This window comes from Triturus cristatus, chromosome 7 (genome assembly GCF_964204655.1).
Source record: "Triturus cristatus chromosome 7, aTriCri1.1, whole genome shotgun sequence".
Lineage (NCBI taxonomy): Eukaryota > Metazoa > Chordata > Amphibia > Caudata > Salamandridae > Triturus > Triturus cristatus.
The window spans coordinates 1441062347-1441079929 of NC_140590.1; the positions used below are offsets into that span (position 1 = coordinate 1441062347).

The following is a 17583-nucleotide window of genomic DNA, read 5'->3' on the forward strand; positions in this document are numbered from 1 at the left end:
TAATTTGCGTTTTTTCAGAGTATCCATCGTCTCTTTAAGGACAATTTATTTGTGGCACCATTCATAAGGCCTCTCTAAACTGCTGACAGCAAGCAGGTCAAAAAGGTGTCCACATTGACTTCTTAAAAAAAGATTCGCTGAAACCTGGTGAGATAACAAATGCTTTAGGCCAGAATGCTCCACATGCCAGGCTCCTAGCTTCCAAATTCCTTCAAAGCCATTACCTTTCAAAACTCTTGAGCAAAGTTTTGAGGAATCACTTGCAAATGCTTAATCAAGTAGCTCTGTACTTTTTTACCTTTGTCAGCCTGGTAGCTTGGTATTATTTAACCAGCTTTGATTTTTATTTTGCCAGCACTTCTCTCATCACAGTGCCAGAATCATGTGTTCCATCCGGGGCCAGCTGTTCGCTGTGGATCACAAACTATTTTCCAGGACAATACCTCTGCTGACCAATGCTTTTAAAATTTGTAATGGGCAAGTGATGCACCATTGGCTTGACTTTGCCTTGCCACCATTCTGTTAACAACTGAACAGTGAATTATTATGGCCCACAAAAGTAAGGCAGTATATCATCTTTGCAGGCATCTTTAAGAATGCAATAGAATTATTACATGTTGAACATGTTACAGCTGACATGATCACAATCTTTCTCATAGCTCTAAAGAATTCAAGTTATCTAGAGCCTTGGGCGATAACTGTTTGATTCTCGGAATCGAAAAAAAGTAGCCTGAACAAGTGCTTTATCAGTCTGGGCTCTATAAAGAATTTTTAAGTGAATGTGGGTAATTTATTAAGTGAGTTTGAGAATAAAGCTGCTTGGAGTCAGCCTACTTAGCTAGATTTTATTTCCATTTGTGTCACACTGATTGTGGGGTAGGTCTAGTTATGTCCTATCCTGTCATGGCATCAGGATCTTACAACATATGTTGTTGTATTGTGTTTAAGTACCTGTGGTGTCACAAATGTCAGCATTCGTGTGATGTAATTAAATTTTTCAGTAATGTTGTCTACTGTGCTAATTAGTCACTTGGATATCTTATAAAACGGTCTGTTTTTGTCATTGTGACGCCAACCAGACATTGTGATGAGTATATACCGATAGCTAATGTTACTGTGAGAGAGGAATCACAGTTAGAGTCCTAAAGCAACCACAGGTTTCTGCTGTGCAAACCCTATTACAAACCATACCACTCTTACTATATGGTACTTCACTGCAGACCTCCACTATAACCGTATGACACCCCACACTCCATCACATAGTATCAGAAAACACTGCACTCAACGCCTCACAACCTCCATGCTACCGCAGCTTCTTCAGGTAATACTGTTTAACAAACTCATATATACACACACACACTGCCACATATATTCACAATACCCATGTCCATCCACATTGGTTCAGAAGTAGGTCACAGGACCTAACCCCCCTTTGAAGCTCCTCTAATGGGACTACCTGCCTCACCTCTTCTAAGAAAGCTCACACACAAACTTCCTCCAATGACACTGTTTGTCTTACGCCTTGCACGACTTCTCATACATGCGGCCAGATGACATTACATCTACTCTTTCATCTGCAAGCTGTGCCTACCTACTACACCCCTGTGTTCGGTGGAAGGTGACAAACACCCCTCCTCCTGGACGATGCTCCCTTGTGACTACCCACAACACAGACAGACACACCACCATGCTAGCATATAGTTGATCCCTGGAACACTTGTGCATTATGAACTTGGCTCAAAGCTCAAGACACAGACTACAAAGGAAGTTGTTAACTGGCACAATAAAAGCAACAAAAGGTCTGGTAATACATGATCACTGCTAAAATAAAGTAACATAATATAACGTTGCAGGAGTCTTGCAGCTTTAGCACAACACAGCTATGGTGGAGCCCCTGCTGGTTGTGTCATATAGCAATAGTCAGGCAATAGATATAAAAACTTGTACATTGTTGGATGCCGCTGCTAAGAGAATTCCCAACAATAGAGGGTGGTTCTAGTTCATAAACATGGTAATGCTGGTTGGGGCTTAGCTCTGCTGAACTCCAAATCATTATATATGTTGCCTATGGTGGAGAGTCTTCCATAAAAACAGTGATAGTAGTTTAATAAACAACGTGGTAATGCAGTCAACTGGCATTACTCTAGAACCTTCCCTGGGTTAAAATGGACAGGCTGCTTATGTAATAACATCACATTGATCCCCCACTGCTTATTTTAAATCCCTATCCGCTGCCAGTCGGAACAGGAAACCACACCACGGCACAAGCAGGAGGTATTCAACGTTTGTCCGTGGAGTCCCTCTCCTTCTGCACGTTTTGTTACCTCAACAATGCATGCCCTCAATCTATCTTCCTCCAGATGTGTGTTTAGTGGAATACCAGACGTCTCATCCTGGACTTTCATATCACTATGCTGTTAACTTTAAGGTTCTTAGAGCTTTGCTATAATGTGCAGTTCATTACTTCATAAAGCATTCTGACCTTCATAATGCAATTTGTGATTATCTGGAGCTCGTAGAACCGTGTCTATATCAACTATGAAATGTTAAGGTTACATAATCTGTACAATATATGGCAATGCTTACAAAATGTGCCATTAAGCCAAGGTTTTCTACACTCCCTCCCCTGGCTATCCAGAACAAACGTCTGATATTCCAATAAATAGAACAATTCTCTTTGTTTCAAACCTTTCCCAATTCCTCTTTCTGCCACTCATAACATTTAAACATATATCCCTCCTAGATTTCACTGTGGCATGCAGCTCTGCAGCCAGAGTGTCCATGTTTGATTGGCTAATCGCTGCAAGCCCTAATTGGGTATTTATGGGCAAATGGTTTGTGAAGGCCAGGCAAATAATTATAGCCTATCCTTGTAGTTCTAACCTAGTGGGGTGTCCATGGTAGAATGGGGTATCTTCCAATAGCCAGTTTATCATGAATCGATTGTTATTACTCTTCAGGCTGGTGTATTGACACAAGAATAGGATCTTTGTTCTCCTTGGCTGATAATAGCAGATTGGGGTGTCAGTGACCTCCTGAGAAACCGATATCTGACAGGATTTTATTCCTTTCTGATCGTGTGTCATACCTATACCTCAGTGCTTTATGTCAACGCACTACTGTTGCGTCTCTGCTGGATAGATTACTTTTGTCAGAGTGTGAAAGTATATTACATACAGACATTTATGAGTGGGTTGAATGACTATTACAGACTTAGCCATGTAAACCTCTCTGTAGTATCATTGAATAGCAGCATATTTCAGCCATGGAAATTGTTACTCAGAGATTCGTGACTGATTTTGGAATCTATATTCTAGAGGCACATGCATTAAATACAGTAGTATCCAAATGGACCACCGATTTTATAGGAATATACATTTGGTATTGAGCACTCCTTTATAAATATTTGTCTTCAATAGATATAGTTTCAGTCTTTGTTTTGCAACCTACATCTTTGAACAAAATGCATGTTTTGTAGTGGTTCATCTTTTAGGCCTTCAGAAAAATCCCACTGAAATCCATATACTTTTCCTCATTGCATGGGCATGTCCATAGAATCACACACTATCATTTATTGCTTCTCTACAATTTTGCATGTGTTTTGTGGTCATTCCTTAACCAACATCTCTTTCTCTCTTACAATACTTTATGTATCTTTTCTCACTGTGCTTGACCTTTCCCAAGGATGGTGTCCATTTTATATTGTAGTTGACTTAACTGCTTAATTCCATTCCCTCATCAATCCCTCTTGGCGTTATATTACCATTTTCTTACCCTGAATAAATGCCATAAATATTCTAAGTGGTTATTATTATTGGCATTTTCTTGATTGCCCCTAACTCTCCTGCCATCAGATCACTCATCCACTTAGCATCCATTTCTATTTCATCAACCATAGCCCAGTTAGATTCTTAAGCGAACTCATCGTCCTCATATATCTTATCTTGTGACTTTTACTCATACTTCATGGGTAAGCAAAGGCCATATCACCAAGGCACTCTCTTCCTTTCCACATTTCATGAATTGCTTTTAAAATCTACTCTCATGCAATCTGCTCCATTGTAAAGAGTGAATTATCGTGATGGTTGGTGAGTAGGTCCACTTTATCCCATCATGTTATTTGAGTTTTTTAATGCAAATGTTTCCTACTGCAAATGATGAATACTGTGTTTAGCTTAAGGATTGCGTACTAACAGCTTCTGTCCTCTTCTATCTCTCTACGCCCATTCTTTTCTACTAAAGTTTTTAGACAAATCTCAGGATGTTCTGCTGAAGCACCAAGCCAGTATCAATGAACTGAAGAGGACGCTGAAGGAGCCAAACAGCAAGTTGGTGCATCGAGAAAAAAACAGGGAAAAAAGGTTGCCTTCCTCACCAACATCTTCCTCACCTAAGCAGGAGGAGTCACCACAGGGGACACCTGAGAAGTTCACTGAGGTCAGTTTGAAAAGAAATTTTGATTGATACCTTTTGTATTATTTGTTTGCCCATTCATTTCTCTTCATCATCTAGCCATTTCATCCTTATTTTATCACTTACACTTATAATTTTTGTCCTTCTAGAATCCATTGTCCCAAGCTGAGCTAAATGCAAGCCTCATATCAGAAGTAATGCCAAAAAGATGTTCTTCTTCTTTTGAAGTCAAAATCGCTTAGCTTAAATTAAATATTTTTGTGCTTTTTGTAGATTGTTGCAATTTTTTAGTGTTGTTCCTTATTTGATTTTCTCTAATAAATGTCAGCCATATTAAGTTGTTTAGGTAGTGTTAAATCAGGCATTTGTAATTTTGCCATCTTTGCCCTAACACAAAGGTGTTTCTCAATCTGTTAATACTTCTTTGTAGCACCCGAAATCTTGGAGCTGTCTATAGATTTGCAATGTATTCTGTCTGATGGGGAAATGGGCTGCCTCTATTGAAGCTTGGCCAAATGGTGTTTAGGAAATGGTTGGTTATCAGTGATTGCGGTGAAGCCCAGTCTTTGCTTTCTTTCTACTTGTAGCACAAGGTAGGGAGTAACATTGAGAAAATGATTCATACTTTTCCACTTCGGCATTGTTAGTGGCAAACATTGAGCGAGGAGTCCAATGGTGGCATACCACAGGCTGGCCACAATTCTAATGGGTCTCTCAAAATAGACAGATGGCAGTATGGTGGCCTTCATTTCTCTACCAATGGTGACCTAGTGTGTTTTCTAAGCCTCTACACACACAGAACAACCTCTGCCATAGCCTGTGAGAGAATCGTTTTCTGAACATTTAGTTTAGTAAATATGTTGAGGCCCAAAACAGCTGAACACGCCCATATGTCTGCCAACGCACTGATAGCAGAAATATCAAGGCTTTAGAAAGTGTGTAAGATCTCCCAGTTGATGATTTACTTTCTTTTGTAATCTCTAGTGAGATGAACATTTGATATAGGAGATTACTTTCCATGTCTTTCTTGAAAGAACTTGAGAATAGAATGATCTGTGAATACCCTTCTTATCCATGGCAACCTTTTCCCTTTCTCTCTTTGTTGGTATGTGTGTGGCTCTTAGCAAATGTGAATTTATTTGTTGCCATACAATGTGTGGTGGTGCAATTATATTCAAAACAAGTGATATCTATAGTGAGTGTACTGGACAGTCAAAATATAAACCCTGTTCTTTATTCAACCTATCTATAAATGTCTTGTTTGAAAATTTGGGTGGAGAGTGAATGGCCACTGTAGCAAGAGGGAATTATGATTTTGTGTTAATCACTGAACTAATCCAGAAAAAGTATGTTTGCTATTTTTATCTGTGACACCTGCCGTGAATTTTCTACAATCTGTAATCATTGCCTTGCCACGTAAAACCATCAGAAGACTTCTGAAAGCCCACAGAGCAATCTAATATCATGCCAATGGAAGTCTTAGTTCTATGAAGCAATGGAACAAATTTTAAAAGCCACTGTGGAATCGATGGAAATTTGCATGTGAATTAACAATGCTGACTTGAATCGTGCATGAAGCTTTGTTGATTACAATAGCATGAAAGCTTTAGCGATTAACAAGCATTTCCAATGAATTAGCATTGGCAATTTAAGCACAGGCATGGAAACTTTGAGGATTATCTCGCAAGACTTGTTGGTGAGCATGAAGATCTGTGTATAAGCATGGACAGTGCAGGAAAACATCTGATGATCTAAGAATTTAGGGGGAAGCTTATAATTAACATGGAAGTCACCACGGTTGGCATGCCGGTGACTGTTCCATCAGCATGTTTATCTTGGATGATAAGCACATCAGACCTGCCTTGAAAACATGACGTTGAAGCTTCTCGTGTGGTTGAGCTTGACCATTGACAACATTGCAATGAAAAAGCAAAATACTCCTTCGAAGCTCACCTCACTGAGAGGAGGATATCAAATTCGTACAAGAAAGTGAATTGTCTTAACTTGCATGATGGTTAAGCCAATTTAGGGACTGTTGTGAGAGCATTAAGTTCTGTCCCCCTTATTTTACACTTTCCTGCTTGCGGGTGGAGGTGTTTATTTTTGCACATCCCTCCTACTTACGTTATCAATAGGGATCATTCACACTGCTATTTTGCGGCACTTGTGGGCATTCCACTTACCCACTTTTTTATTGGATGGTTGTTTCTTAGGTACCTCGAGCAGAGTACTGAAGTCCTCAATTCTCTCTGCATGTTCTGTAGGCAGACATTCATATTTTTCACTGCATGCTGTTTAAGCTTTTTTTCATGCTAGGCACTTTGTAATTTTGTTTATTGACTTGGTCCTTCAAGAACTTATTTTCTTCAAAACTGCTGAAAGGTGAACAGGAGGACGTAATTCTTTTACCATTTCAGACCTGTTCCTGATTTCACAGTGCGTTCACAAAGTTTACACAGAACTCTTTGCTTGGCAAGGACAGGGCATCATCTATGATAGATGGGACTACCAATTGTAAAAGCGTCTGATTTTACTTTCTGTCAGTTGACACCAATTGGCTCAGACACTATACAAAATATTAAGAACAATCTAAATTCAGGTTGGAGGCCCCACAGCAGATGTTGACATTTTTCCTTCACGGATACTTAAATTACAGTCACTGTCGAAGAAACAAAAATAAAAAGTTTGGGTCAGAGCAATTTATAGATGTTGGTGTCTTTTTTCTCTCCTTTCTCTCCTCTCTTTTGGGTATTTGGTATCCTCTCCTTATATATGCTGGATCAGGGATTGGAAGAGGAGGATGAAAACGACAACTTTGAAGCTGAGTCGGCTGCACCATTAGACATGGAGACTTTATTGCAAAAAAGTCCTGCCTCTTCTCCTGAGGTTGTCAATATTTTGTTTTACCTGATTTGTTTAGTATTTAGTTTAGCTTCTTTCCTGTCTTCCTACCAGTATCCTTCTCATTCTTTTCTCTTTTTGATCTTTCTTTAAAGCATTGCTTAAAAGTATCATCCTTTATTTACTTCTTTGTGAACCCCACCTTTCTTTAACCAGAAAACTTCAATCTCTAAATCTACCTTTGGACACAAGTTGGTGTCTCTCATTTTTGTTTCTCTCCAAGAATCTTTCTTCTAATTGCGATGACCAAATAAGATTAAATGCAGACGTGCTTTGGAAAAATAGCCCCCAGTTCTGCCTCCTTTTGCAAATTTGGGTAAGGGGCATGGCATACCTTGAAGAAAGTTAGACGCCATAAGGAGATTAGGAGGTGTGTGGAAGAGCATCGTCTTGTTATGGGTGATGGCAAAAAGGTTCCTTTGATTTGCCTTCCAAAAGTATGTATATTTCATCTGTGTTTCTGCAGTCACAATAAGGTTTCCATGAAGACTATGAATCACCTTTTGTTGCTTTACTCATAATTAATGGACATCCAACTTGCATGAGCGAGCTGACTGTGCCAGATAGCCAGGTAATCAGGCCTGCATTTTGACCTCATAATTCTGGAGTGAAGTGGTTCTCGTGATATAGCCCAGACTGAGGCCTTGTTTTGAAAAAGTCAAGGTATTTTTCTCACGTTGCTTTTGAAGCTAAATCCTCCCCTTTTCATAGATGAACCTGATTAAATTCTCTGTGCTATCTCTTTCACAGCTGCTCAACAAGATGGTTTTTTTTGCCTCAATGAGATCATGCATTAATTCACAGAATTAATCAAAAATTAAAAAGGATACGTTTGCTACAGATGAAAGACTGGGCGAGGATGTCACACTTCAAAGCAGACCCTGTTCTTATCTTATGAAGTCTTTGAATTTGAAGATGAAATGTTGAATGTAGTCTCAGTTTAAGCCACAAGCGTCACTAAGCCATGCACTCTAGGACACATCTGACAGAGCTGCATTGACAGCCACTGGAGGAGGTGGCTATGTGACAATTGGTGATCTGGCCAAGGCTTTTTGATATTACCTACTCGATTTTCCAGACTACAACCAACCTGACTTAGAGGCAATTCTTAGATATGTAGCTTGAAAGTGAGCAAGCTCGTGTAGAGTTCCTGTTGTACATGCCCTTGTGCAATTTATTTTTCTTTTTAATGCTACATTTACGCCAAATTTCTTTCGGTATTTCGTTCACTATGGATGGTCGGCACCTGTTTACAGGAACTAGTAAACAGGCTAGTGTATGTCCCTACATTTTTATATCAGCTTTTATTGATTTGCCGAACCATACATCACAGTGATCCACATGTACTAAACACTAAGCAATTTGTGGCCAATATTTTTGCAACCAGGGTGGAATTCTACAAAGCGACTTATGAACTAATTGGTTGGCTCACAAAATTCGGAATCGTAGTGGATCGCAATCCGCCCTACCTCATCAATATTCATGAGCTAGGTCACAAATTTATACCCAGTACGATTGAATGCCATTATTTGGGATGGTGCCCTGCAAGCGTCAGCAGGCCACTATGTCTGTGATCGCATTTTAATACGTTATTTGTATTCACATGCAGCCTGTTTTCCACAAGGTAAAAAGGGATGCTTTTAAAAAAAATTAGGGAACTGGGCTTTTGTTGAAGTAGTCCCCCTACTTTTTAACTGGTATTTGATGAAACTTTGACTGACGTGCACTAGTTTTCTGCTTATAAGGTCCTCAGTGCCAATGTTTTTTCTGTCAAAACAAGACACCTAGTCACTTGATCCCTTGACCAGGCCTTTAGCACACCTGTACGTTCCTGGTAAGTGGTACCTCTGGTACCTAGGGTATAGCTACTAAAGAGGCTCACTAAGAGCTGCAGCCTATCTTGTGCAACTCTAAAGGACTCAGCACCAAACTCATGCAGACTGCTACTGCAGGGTGCGTGACAAGGTGCCCAAAAAAGTGAAAACATAACATGACACAATTGTGTGCCATGTCCCCTAAACATTGCATGTAATATTTGTAAGTCACCCCAACAGCAGGCCTTACAATAAGGCAGGGTGCATTATAATACATGTGAAGGTATCACTGCATGAGCAGATTTGTCCCTGTGCTTACCAGCTCCATTACTGACAGTACATGTGAACAGCGAGTCCATTTTAAGGTATGTACTTGGCATTGGTCAAAACAAATATCCTAGCTACATGATGGCTTCACTGAAACTAGGGATGTTTGGTATCAAACATCTCATATTAATAAACTCACACTAATTCCAGTGATGGATTTATCAATACATGACACCTTAAAGGTACCTGCTGAAAAACAACCAACTGCTGGTGTACTGTCAGTGGTTTTCGCCCGCCTGCCACCACAGACAAATTACTGACCCCCAGGGGTGAGGGCCTTTGCTCTCAGGAGGTCAGGAACAAAGCCTGCTTGGGCAAAGTTTGTTTATACCTTCTCCCACAGGATGACCTGCAAATGAGCATTCCAAGGCAGGGAGATTCATAGAGCCCACTGCCTTTTGTATGCAAAGCTGGCTTCCGTCACAGGAGAGGAGGCTGACCCCCCCTTCCCTGGGCCATGTGGCACCAGGAAAGGTGGGAAAATTAGCTATGCCGGAGGCGTGTTGAATTGTCAGACTGGACACACCTCTAGGGTGACCAGCTGGAAGTGAATGCAACTTTAAAGATTCCACCATCTTGTGTGTGGTGGAATTAGGAATTCTGGGGCTGGGTGATGCCAACTCCTCAAAGGAGGTGCTCAGGAAGGGGGTGTAGTGACCCCAGGGGTGAATAGCCAATTGGCTTCTACTCAATCCCCTTAACAGCCATTATTTGAGAATGATAGGGACACCCTGATACCAGGACTTCAGATTTCTGTGGACAAAGATGAAGAAGTGGACAAATAAGAAGAACTGAGAACTGAGGAGCACAACTGACTTGGTGCCAACACTGCCAGCCTGCCTGCTGCACTCAACACTCGTGGAGCAATTGATTCATCCTGCCACTGTGCAGACCTCAAGAAACATGGAGGGCTATCAGTGCTATGCCAATTGCCAAAGGAACTCCCTTGGAGTAGAGGAGCTTATTACCCAGCACCTGCAGGCAACAAAGAAGCAAGACCTGGTACCCCGACCTGCCACTGGAGTCTACCGAAGCCGCAGCAACCAAGGAAGAGTTAGCAGTGCTTCTGCAGGTCAGATCCGTCTTCCCTCCAAATGTGGGGACACCAGGCCCAACCGGAGCCGCACAGTGCCAGTCCCTGGGGTACTGGACCCCTCGCTGAAGCCAAGGCTTGTTTTGTTCAGCCCAGACACCAACTCCAGGGAAGACCGACCTGCACATCGAGGGACTTCAGTGACAGTGATACCCACATCGAAAGTGGTCTAGCTGCCCTGTTTGCCACTCTGCAGCAAAACCAAAGACCAAGAGTTAGTCTGCAGCCGCCACCACCCGATGCCTCAAAGCACCTATGCACCCGCACCCCAGAGCCCGAGTCCAAGGGAGGTGACAGTGCCTATGGGGTCTCCAGATCCACAAGAGTTAAACCTGTCCTTGGATTTGACAAGACTGGACTTCCAGTCGCCACCTACAGCCTTTTTCTGCAGGCCTTCTCCATCCGTGAGAGACTGCAGCACCGGATCCGACGCCAAAAGACACCTCTGCACCCGAGCCCCACAGCCCAAGGAGATGTGAACCAAGGGTGTCCCTGCGTGCCCGAGGATGTTAAGGGTCAAGCCCCACCTGTGGGTTCCCCCGGACTGGCCCCCAGTCCCACCTTGCAGCCTCTCTCCGACCGGACCGTTTTCCTATTGAAGTGAATGGGACACCTGATGCCGTGACACACCTCTGCACCCGTACGACCCAGAGCCTCCCGGGGAGGCCTGTTGGAGTGGCCTTGGACCTTGTCCCATACTCACCTTATGTCCCGGAGAACAGTCCCGTAAGTCGTTGTTAAATGCCTGAGTGCCGTATACATGTTGTACCCCTAATGATAACATTACCACTCCAGAAATGGCACTAAGTGTGAACTTTTGAAATCTATAAAAATTCATAACTCAAAAAGTAATTACCTGATTCTGATGATCTTGGTATCTAAATTCATATAAAAATATGTGTTATTTTTATAAATTAGTCTCAGATTTAGTTATTGAGTGTGTGTCTCACTTACTGCTTTGTGTGTGTGTAAAAAATGCTTAGCACGATCCACTAATATGCCGAAGTGCTCACCCTCCCATCGGCAGAGACGGATGCACTTCAATAGACATGAGGATGAAAGCACCCGTTGGGCTCCTCTAAAGTTGTGACTGTGTTTCTCCTTCTTAAGATCCATATACAGCTAATTTGGAAACTTGGAGTTCATTTGGGCCCCAAGCCAATTTAAAATGTAAAATAGTTTACTTTTGTGTTTCATGAGGCAATTTTCAAGAGGGAAGAACCCTCACCAATGAATCCAAGTGCCATCAATCCGCTCTCTGCTTTTGGAGCCTACGGGCCCGCATACAGCATTTCCACCATCCAGTTGAGGGTGGCGCATGGTGCAGACCCAGGTGTAAGGATTAAAGTAGCCTACTTTGTTTTGGGGTCGAAACATTGACTGTGTCATTGACTGTGTCACATTGACAGTGCATTTCTTATCATGGCTATGTATTTGTCATCATTCAACTGCAAGGCTTAGAAAAGGCAGTTTTATTATAAATATTGGTGTGATGGATATATTGTCACTACCTTTCCTTTTCACTCTTCCAACCCTCACTTGATGCACACTACCTTCTCCCCTTTTCGTCTTCCCCTTTGCGTGGGGCACTTGTTCAGTACATTTTTCCAAGTTGTTTGCTGATTTATAAGTATCTCAGGATGTTCAATGTGATTAAATAACATTGAATAATATAAATATGGTGTACAAGTGTATTAATGCCTGCTGGTATTTAATTGTGTGTGTTCTTTAGAATTGTTCTACTGGGACCCACTTTGTACTGTACTGTGGCAGCCACACAAGAGAGCATCTGTGGTGTCATGTGTGCCTCTGTAAGTCATTTGGGGTTTGCCTGGACTCTTTACACAATGTACCTCTTTTTGGTCCAATATAAGAAAGAGCCAACTTACAACAAAAAAGAAATGAAAAGTTTCATAAAGCGTTCTTGGAGGAAGCAGTCGTCCTATGGACCCCTGCCTACTCCTAAAACGGATTTTGTCAGCATTCACAAAGGGGAAGGGGTCCCTTTGAGGCCCCTTCCCGTTTGAGAATGGGTTATCACTACTTTTGTGTGGCTGGTAAAATAATAATATTTGGTGACCGGATTTTGGTCCCAAATCATTACTACATCCCATTGCGACTCTCTGTTGGGAAGGGACGACCTAAATAACCCCTTTCTAAATAGTGTTTCACTATGTACATCTCATACCGAAATTATGATTCACTAAAGTGTTACTGAATCAATATTTGTTTTTTGTACATATCAGACATGATTTAGCAGTCCTAAATGCTCCGATTTAGGGAATCTGAGCCTTTGCGACAGCAGAATACCTTAGTACATCTGTCCCTTAGTTATACCCCTTCAAGAAAATAGAATCTAGTGACAGTCTGTTTACTATGCGAAAGTCATGCGGGCACAGACAGCAGTCCACCATATTCTACTGTCCCTATATTTCAGGAGAGGATAGTACTTTACTCAGTATGGATGGAAGATCAACAGGTGAATGTAGCTGGACAAGGCAAGCATATTTTTTTTTTTTTTTTTTTTTTTTTTTTTTTTAAAAACCTTTATTTCGGTAGATGCACAATACACAGCGTCTGCCTACAACCCCTCGGGGCCGGCCGCTATGACATTGGAGAACATAGAACAATAATGTCAGGATAAGAAAAGGTTTAATTTTATGGTTTTGTCGAGTACAACGTAGTGTACTTCGAAAAGAGTCGAAGCTAATCACTGATCAGGAGAGACATCACCGTTCACGGAGCACCCAGAAGGAGGCGTTGTATAGGAAGGCATTGGTAAGGAGACAGGTGGCCACCATCCAGGAACTAAGAGCATACACTATACCACAGAATGATAGAACACAATAAGCTCCTTACTAACACTGAACCCCGACCCCGAAGAAACGAAGAAACATAAAAGAAAAAGAGACCAAAGAGGAAGAGAGAAAGAAAGAGAGAGAGGGCCATAGAGACAAAGAAGACATAGAACACATCCCATCCCCCCACCCTGCATACCAGCGGAAGGCCACGGCCCACCCCCCCCCAATAGGCATGCCTGTCGCCCCAAATGAACCCCAAGTAGGAAAGAGAGTCTGGAGAGTGGGAAATAACCTCCCAGTCTCCGACTCCCGGAGAAGGCAGGAGGAGGAAATGTTACATACTCCCGGTCACCACAGCCCCTTAAGCATCCCCCACCCTGAATATCATCAGCACAACTGAAGAAGCAAGCAAAGCGGCAGGTGGGGAGACTCCATTCCAAATGTGCGAGCAACGCAGATAATTAGCAGTCTCATCCTAGTCCCCGCCCGCCAATACGTACAACAAACTAAAGGGAATCGCCCAGCCCCGGCCCGATCCTGAGCGGCCCCACAGATCCACCCCGCGGTAAACAGTAGCAATTTACACACATGCGGCACAACCGATACATAAGCCAATATTCTAGTCCGGGTCATGCCAGGCGGTCAAGCAGGATCATCAAGGGAGGCAACATCAACCCTGGCCTGAACGCGGAGACCCCACCAAACATGGCCGCCGCTGGGAGTGTACCTCAGGCAGAACAAAGGAGCAAGATGGCCGCTCCCGGCAAAGAAGACGCAGAGGGAGAAGAAGCGAGAGTTCCCAGTCATGGACCATCACCACATCGATAGTGACAAACACAGTTTTCCCCACCGAACGGCACACACTCCGGCGATGTTGGGGCAGACACGGCAACACCCGCAGAGGCAGAGTCTCAGCTTGTAAAGTGGAAGGGAGCTTTGTATCTGCAACTTTATCATTAGAAAAACCCTCGACACTGTAACCAGGGAGAGGACGTTCCACAGTATCCCCCTGTCGCCAATTTGTATCCGCCTCGAAGGGAATGAGAGGCATTGGGGGGTCAGACAACCGCAGTAGTTCCCTGGATGGCATAGCAGCATCGATCCTCCGCTCCAGTTCTCGAGTGCGTTGGCACCATGTCGCCCGCAAGTCCCCCAGGGCTAGAAGGATATCACCATGGGTCAGGTCCGCTCCCTGCTGCAGCATGCCGACAGTATGTAAAGGCGCCACCGGGACACCCTCCAGCTCGACAGCAGGCAGTGAAGCCTGCGTCAGGGACATGGCGGCCTCCGCCTCTCCGGCGAAGTAGACCGGCACCGACACCATTGCCGCCGCCAGCCCACCCCGGTGGGGTGAGGGCGACTCCATAGGACGGAGGAACAGTAGTGAGGGCAAGGGGAGTTGCTGCTCGCTATACGGGGCTCACACGATGGGAGAGCCCTCGGCTGTATTGCAATGCGGGTGGTGGGCGCTCTCAAACGGATACCGCTCTGACCGCTGGTAGGAGGACAAAGGAAGATTCGCCAGCCCGGACCCAATCGTACAGGAATTCTCTCCGTCGCGAAGAAGGCTCCGCCAGGCCGCCCACTCCACGTCCGGTCACATTTCCCCCGGCGCCGGTCCAGCCCCAGGTCGTCTCACCGTACGTGATAAGCGGTGTCCGGCGGTGGTGGTCGGGCCAGAATGCGTGGGCAAAGTCCAAAGTCGGCAAACTCTATGAATCCTCGACCAAAAAAGCCGGCGGGAACATCGGAGGAATGCGGAAAGTATCAGCGCATTAGTGGTTACATTTGCTCGCGCCGTAGGCAGGATTAAAGATCAGGATGTCATGTAAACAGCAGACGGGCTGCGGAGCCGGGAGCTCAGACGTCCTGTCCGTCCGCCATCTTGGCTCCTCCCAAGCATATTTTTTTTATTTGTAACAGTTTATTGCCCAGTGCGATCTGTTCAGCAAAGTCAACTCAATGCCAATTTTGCTGACAAATATCTTGTCATCCACCTAGACATTTTCATGACGCCTCAACACTTTTCTGGAGCTGCAACTCTACATTCTAAAACACAAACAATGGTAGACTTGTTCCAGGACCTCAGCTTCATTTTATAAAACTGCTTCACTGATCCCACATTTGATAAACTGATCTATATCTATGAGGTGCACTATGTTCAACCATACAAAATGTATTTGTCATGCAACCGGTATCTTCTCATGGCAGTATTTGTCATGAATCTGGAGTACTGCTTCTGGCACTTCTTTGCTTCCCTGCAAAGAAGAGAGTCGTACTCCTGCTCTCCTACCAACCTCTACATACGTTGATGAATCCCAGCACCCATTTTTCACTTACACCCAGCTGACTACTCTGAAGACCTTGAGTAGTGGTCTGCCTTTCTAAAATCTGAAGATGTCTCCATTCTGGTGGGCAAGTACCAACATAGGTGGATGCTCCTTTGTGGGATGTACCACCACTCTCAAGAATCTGCCCAGTTCCACTCGGATTTATCTTTTTTCAACGTGTCACTAATCTGTAGACAGCATCCCCCAGTTCCACTTTTATGGAGGCTATAGTGAGAGTATTCTGTATGTGCATCACTATAGCATTCATTTGATTACACACAACGAACCAAGCTTAAATAGTTGCAGTTTTACTGATTTATACCCATAGATCTCCAACGCCTTAACTTCATTATGAGGGTCAATCCGTACTTGAATGCTACGCCCAGCATGGCATGCACCAGTGTGTGTGTTCGAAGTGAGAAAAGGACCAAGATACAGAGCACAGGGTGTTCTCAAAGGCCAATCCTTGTGTCCAGTGTCCTAATGCATACCCGAGGGGCTTTCCAGGATGGAACATTGGACCCTTGTTCATTGCCTATAGGGCACTGAGGCTGTCTGTGCCCTGTGAATCCAAGAGCTGGGATACTGGGGAAAGACCGCAATTGGCAGGTTCGACAACAAATAATAAAGTGAGGGATAGAAACCACTTATATTGGCAAGTTAATTTTTTCTTCAAACATCAGACACCAGTGAAATGCTCATGACATGACAGATGATGTTATAAATTACTTGAGCAGTAACCTCACTACAGTCAGCAAGTACGTGTTCACGAAGATTACTGAGAGAAAAGTTGCAGTATCACAAATTTCCTCATGAACACCATTTCAAGACTTTAATGTAAACCTTGAGATGCATCTTTGAGGCAGATCATTCCTGCTCAGCCCTAACCTTCCTTCTCTCCGAATATTACTTTGAGCACCTTGTTTTTTTGCTCTCCATCCCAGTGCAATTTTTTTCAAACCATATATCTTCCTTATCTATCATTTAATGCACAGACATAAATCCGTCAATGACAACACAGTTAATTGCTCAGCCACATAGACCTGGTTTCTAAATAATAAATAATGCCCCTTGATGCTTTACAGTACCAAGTCTCTCTTTGTTCACAATGTATACTTCCCTCATGTTTTCCTCCTCCTGAATTCTGTAGCCCGCATTTATCCAATAATTTTAACCGATATCCCACGATGAGCCCACTCTTTAATGTGTGATGGATCCTGTTACTGTATATTAGCTCCAAGTTTTCTCAAACACAGTCCCTTCAAAATTGAAGTATATAGAGGTCCGGATTCGACCAATAACGCGTTTTAATGTTGTTGATCATCTAACCTAGACTTTGCTGACATGTCGTGCAGCGACCTCGTCCTTTCGACTTGAGTAATGGTGGTTAATGACTCAGTGTTTAGGCTCTGAAATGGCTGCCACTAGTGCCACTGAAATTTCTACTTCAAGCATGCAGGCATTTTTACCTGTATCCGTCTTGGGAGGCTTCCTCTTGACTTTCCATCTTAAGGGGTTGTGCAGTTCCTCAAATACATGTTGAACACCTTCCATGGACACCTAGAAAAAGAGCCGGAAAATGAGACTGAATGGCCAGTTCTCCTGACACAAGTACACACCCTTGTTTTGATAGAAAATGTAATGAGCATGTTTAACAATATGTATGTATGTATGTATAAAATATTTATAAAGCGCACTGCAACCCTACGGGCATCCTGGCGCTGACGACAAAGTGAAGGGAAGGAGGACGAGAGTTTATGCTCTAGGAAAGAGCCAGGTCTTGAGCTGCCTACGGAATGATGTCACTTCTTGGACCTGTCTGAGCTCCAAAGGGAGACTGTTCCAGAGACGAGCTGCCGCAGCACTAAAGGCACGTCCCCCCAAAGTAGATCTCTTTGTCTTAG

At 43.4% G+C, this 17583-nt stretch overlaps 1 protein-coding gene across 6 annotated transcripts in view; it reads left to right on the top strand.

The window, feature by feature from the left end:
* EPB41L1 (erythrocyte membrane protein band 4.1 like 1) overlaps positions 1 to 17583 on the top strand; it is a 595815-nt gene that overhangs the window by 522153 nt on the left and 56079 nt on the right. For 3 of the 6 annotated variants that reach the window (XM_085619170.1, XM_085619173.1, XM_085619171.1), the window contains 3 exons: positions 2239 to 2274; positions 4243 to 4437; positions 7198 to 7299. In XM_085619170.1, the coding sequence (XP_085475296.1) occupies positions 2239 to 2274; positions 4243 to 4437; positions 7198 to 7299 (333 nt within the window). The remainder of the gene's footprint in view (positions 1 to 2238; positions 2275 to 4242; positions 4438 to 7197; positions 7300 to 17583) is intronic. The other 3 variants (XM_085619172.1, XM_085619174.1, XM_085619175.1) reach the window with 1 other exon arrangement.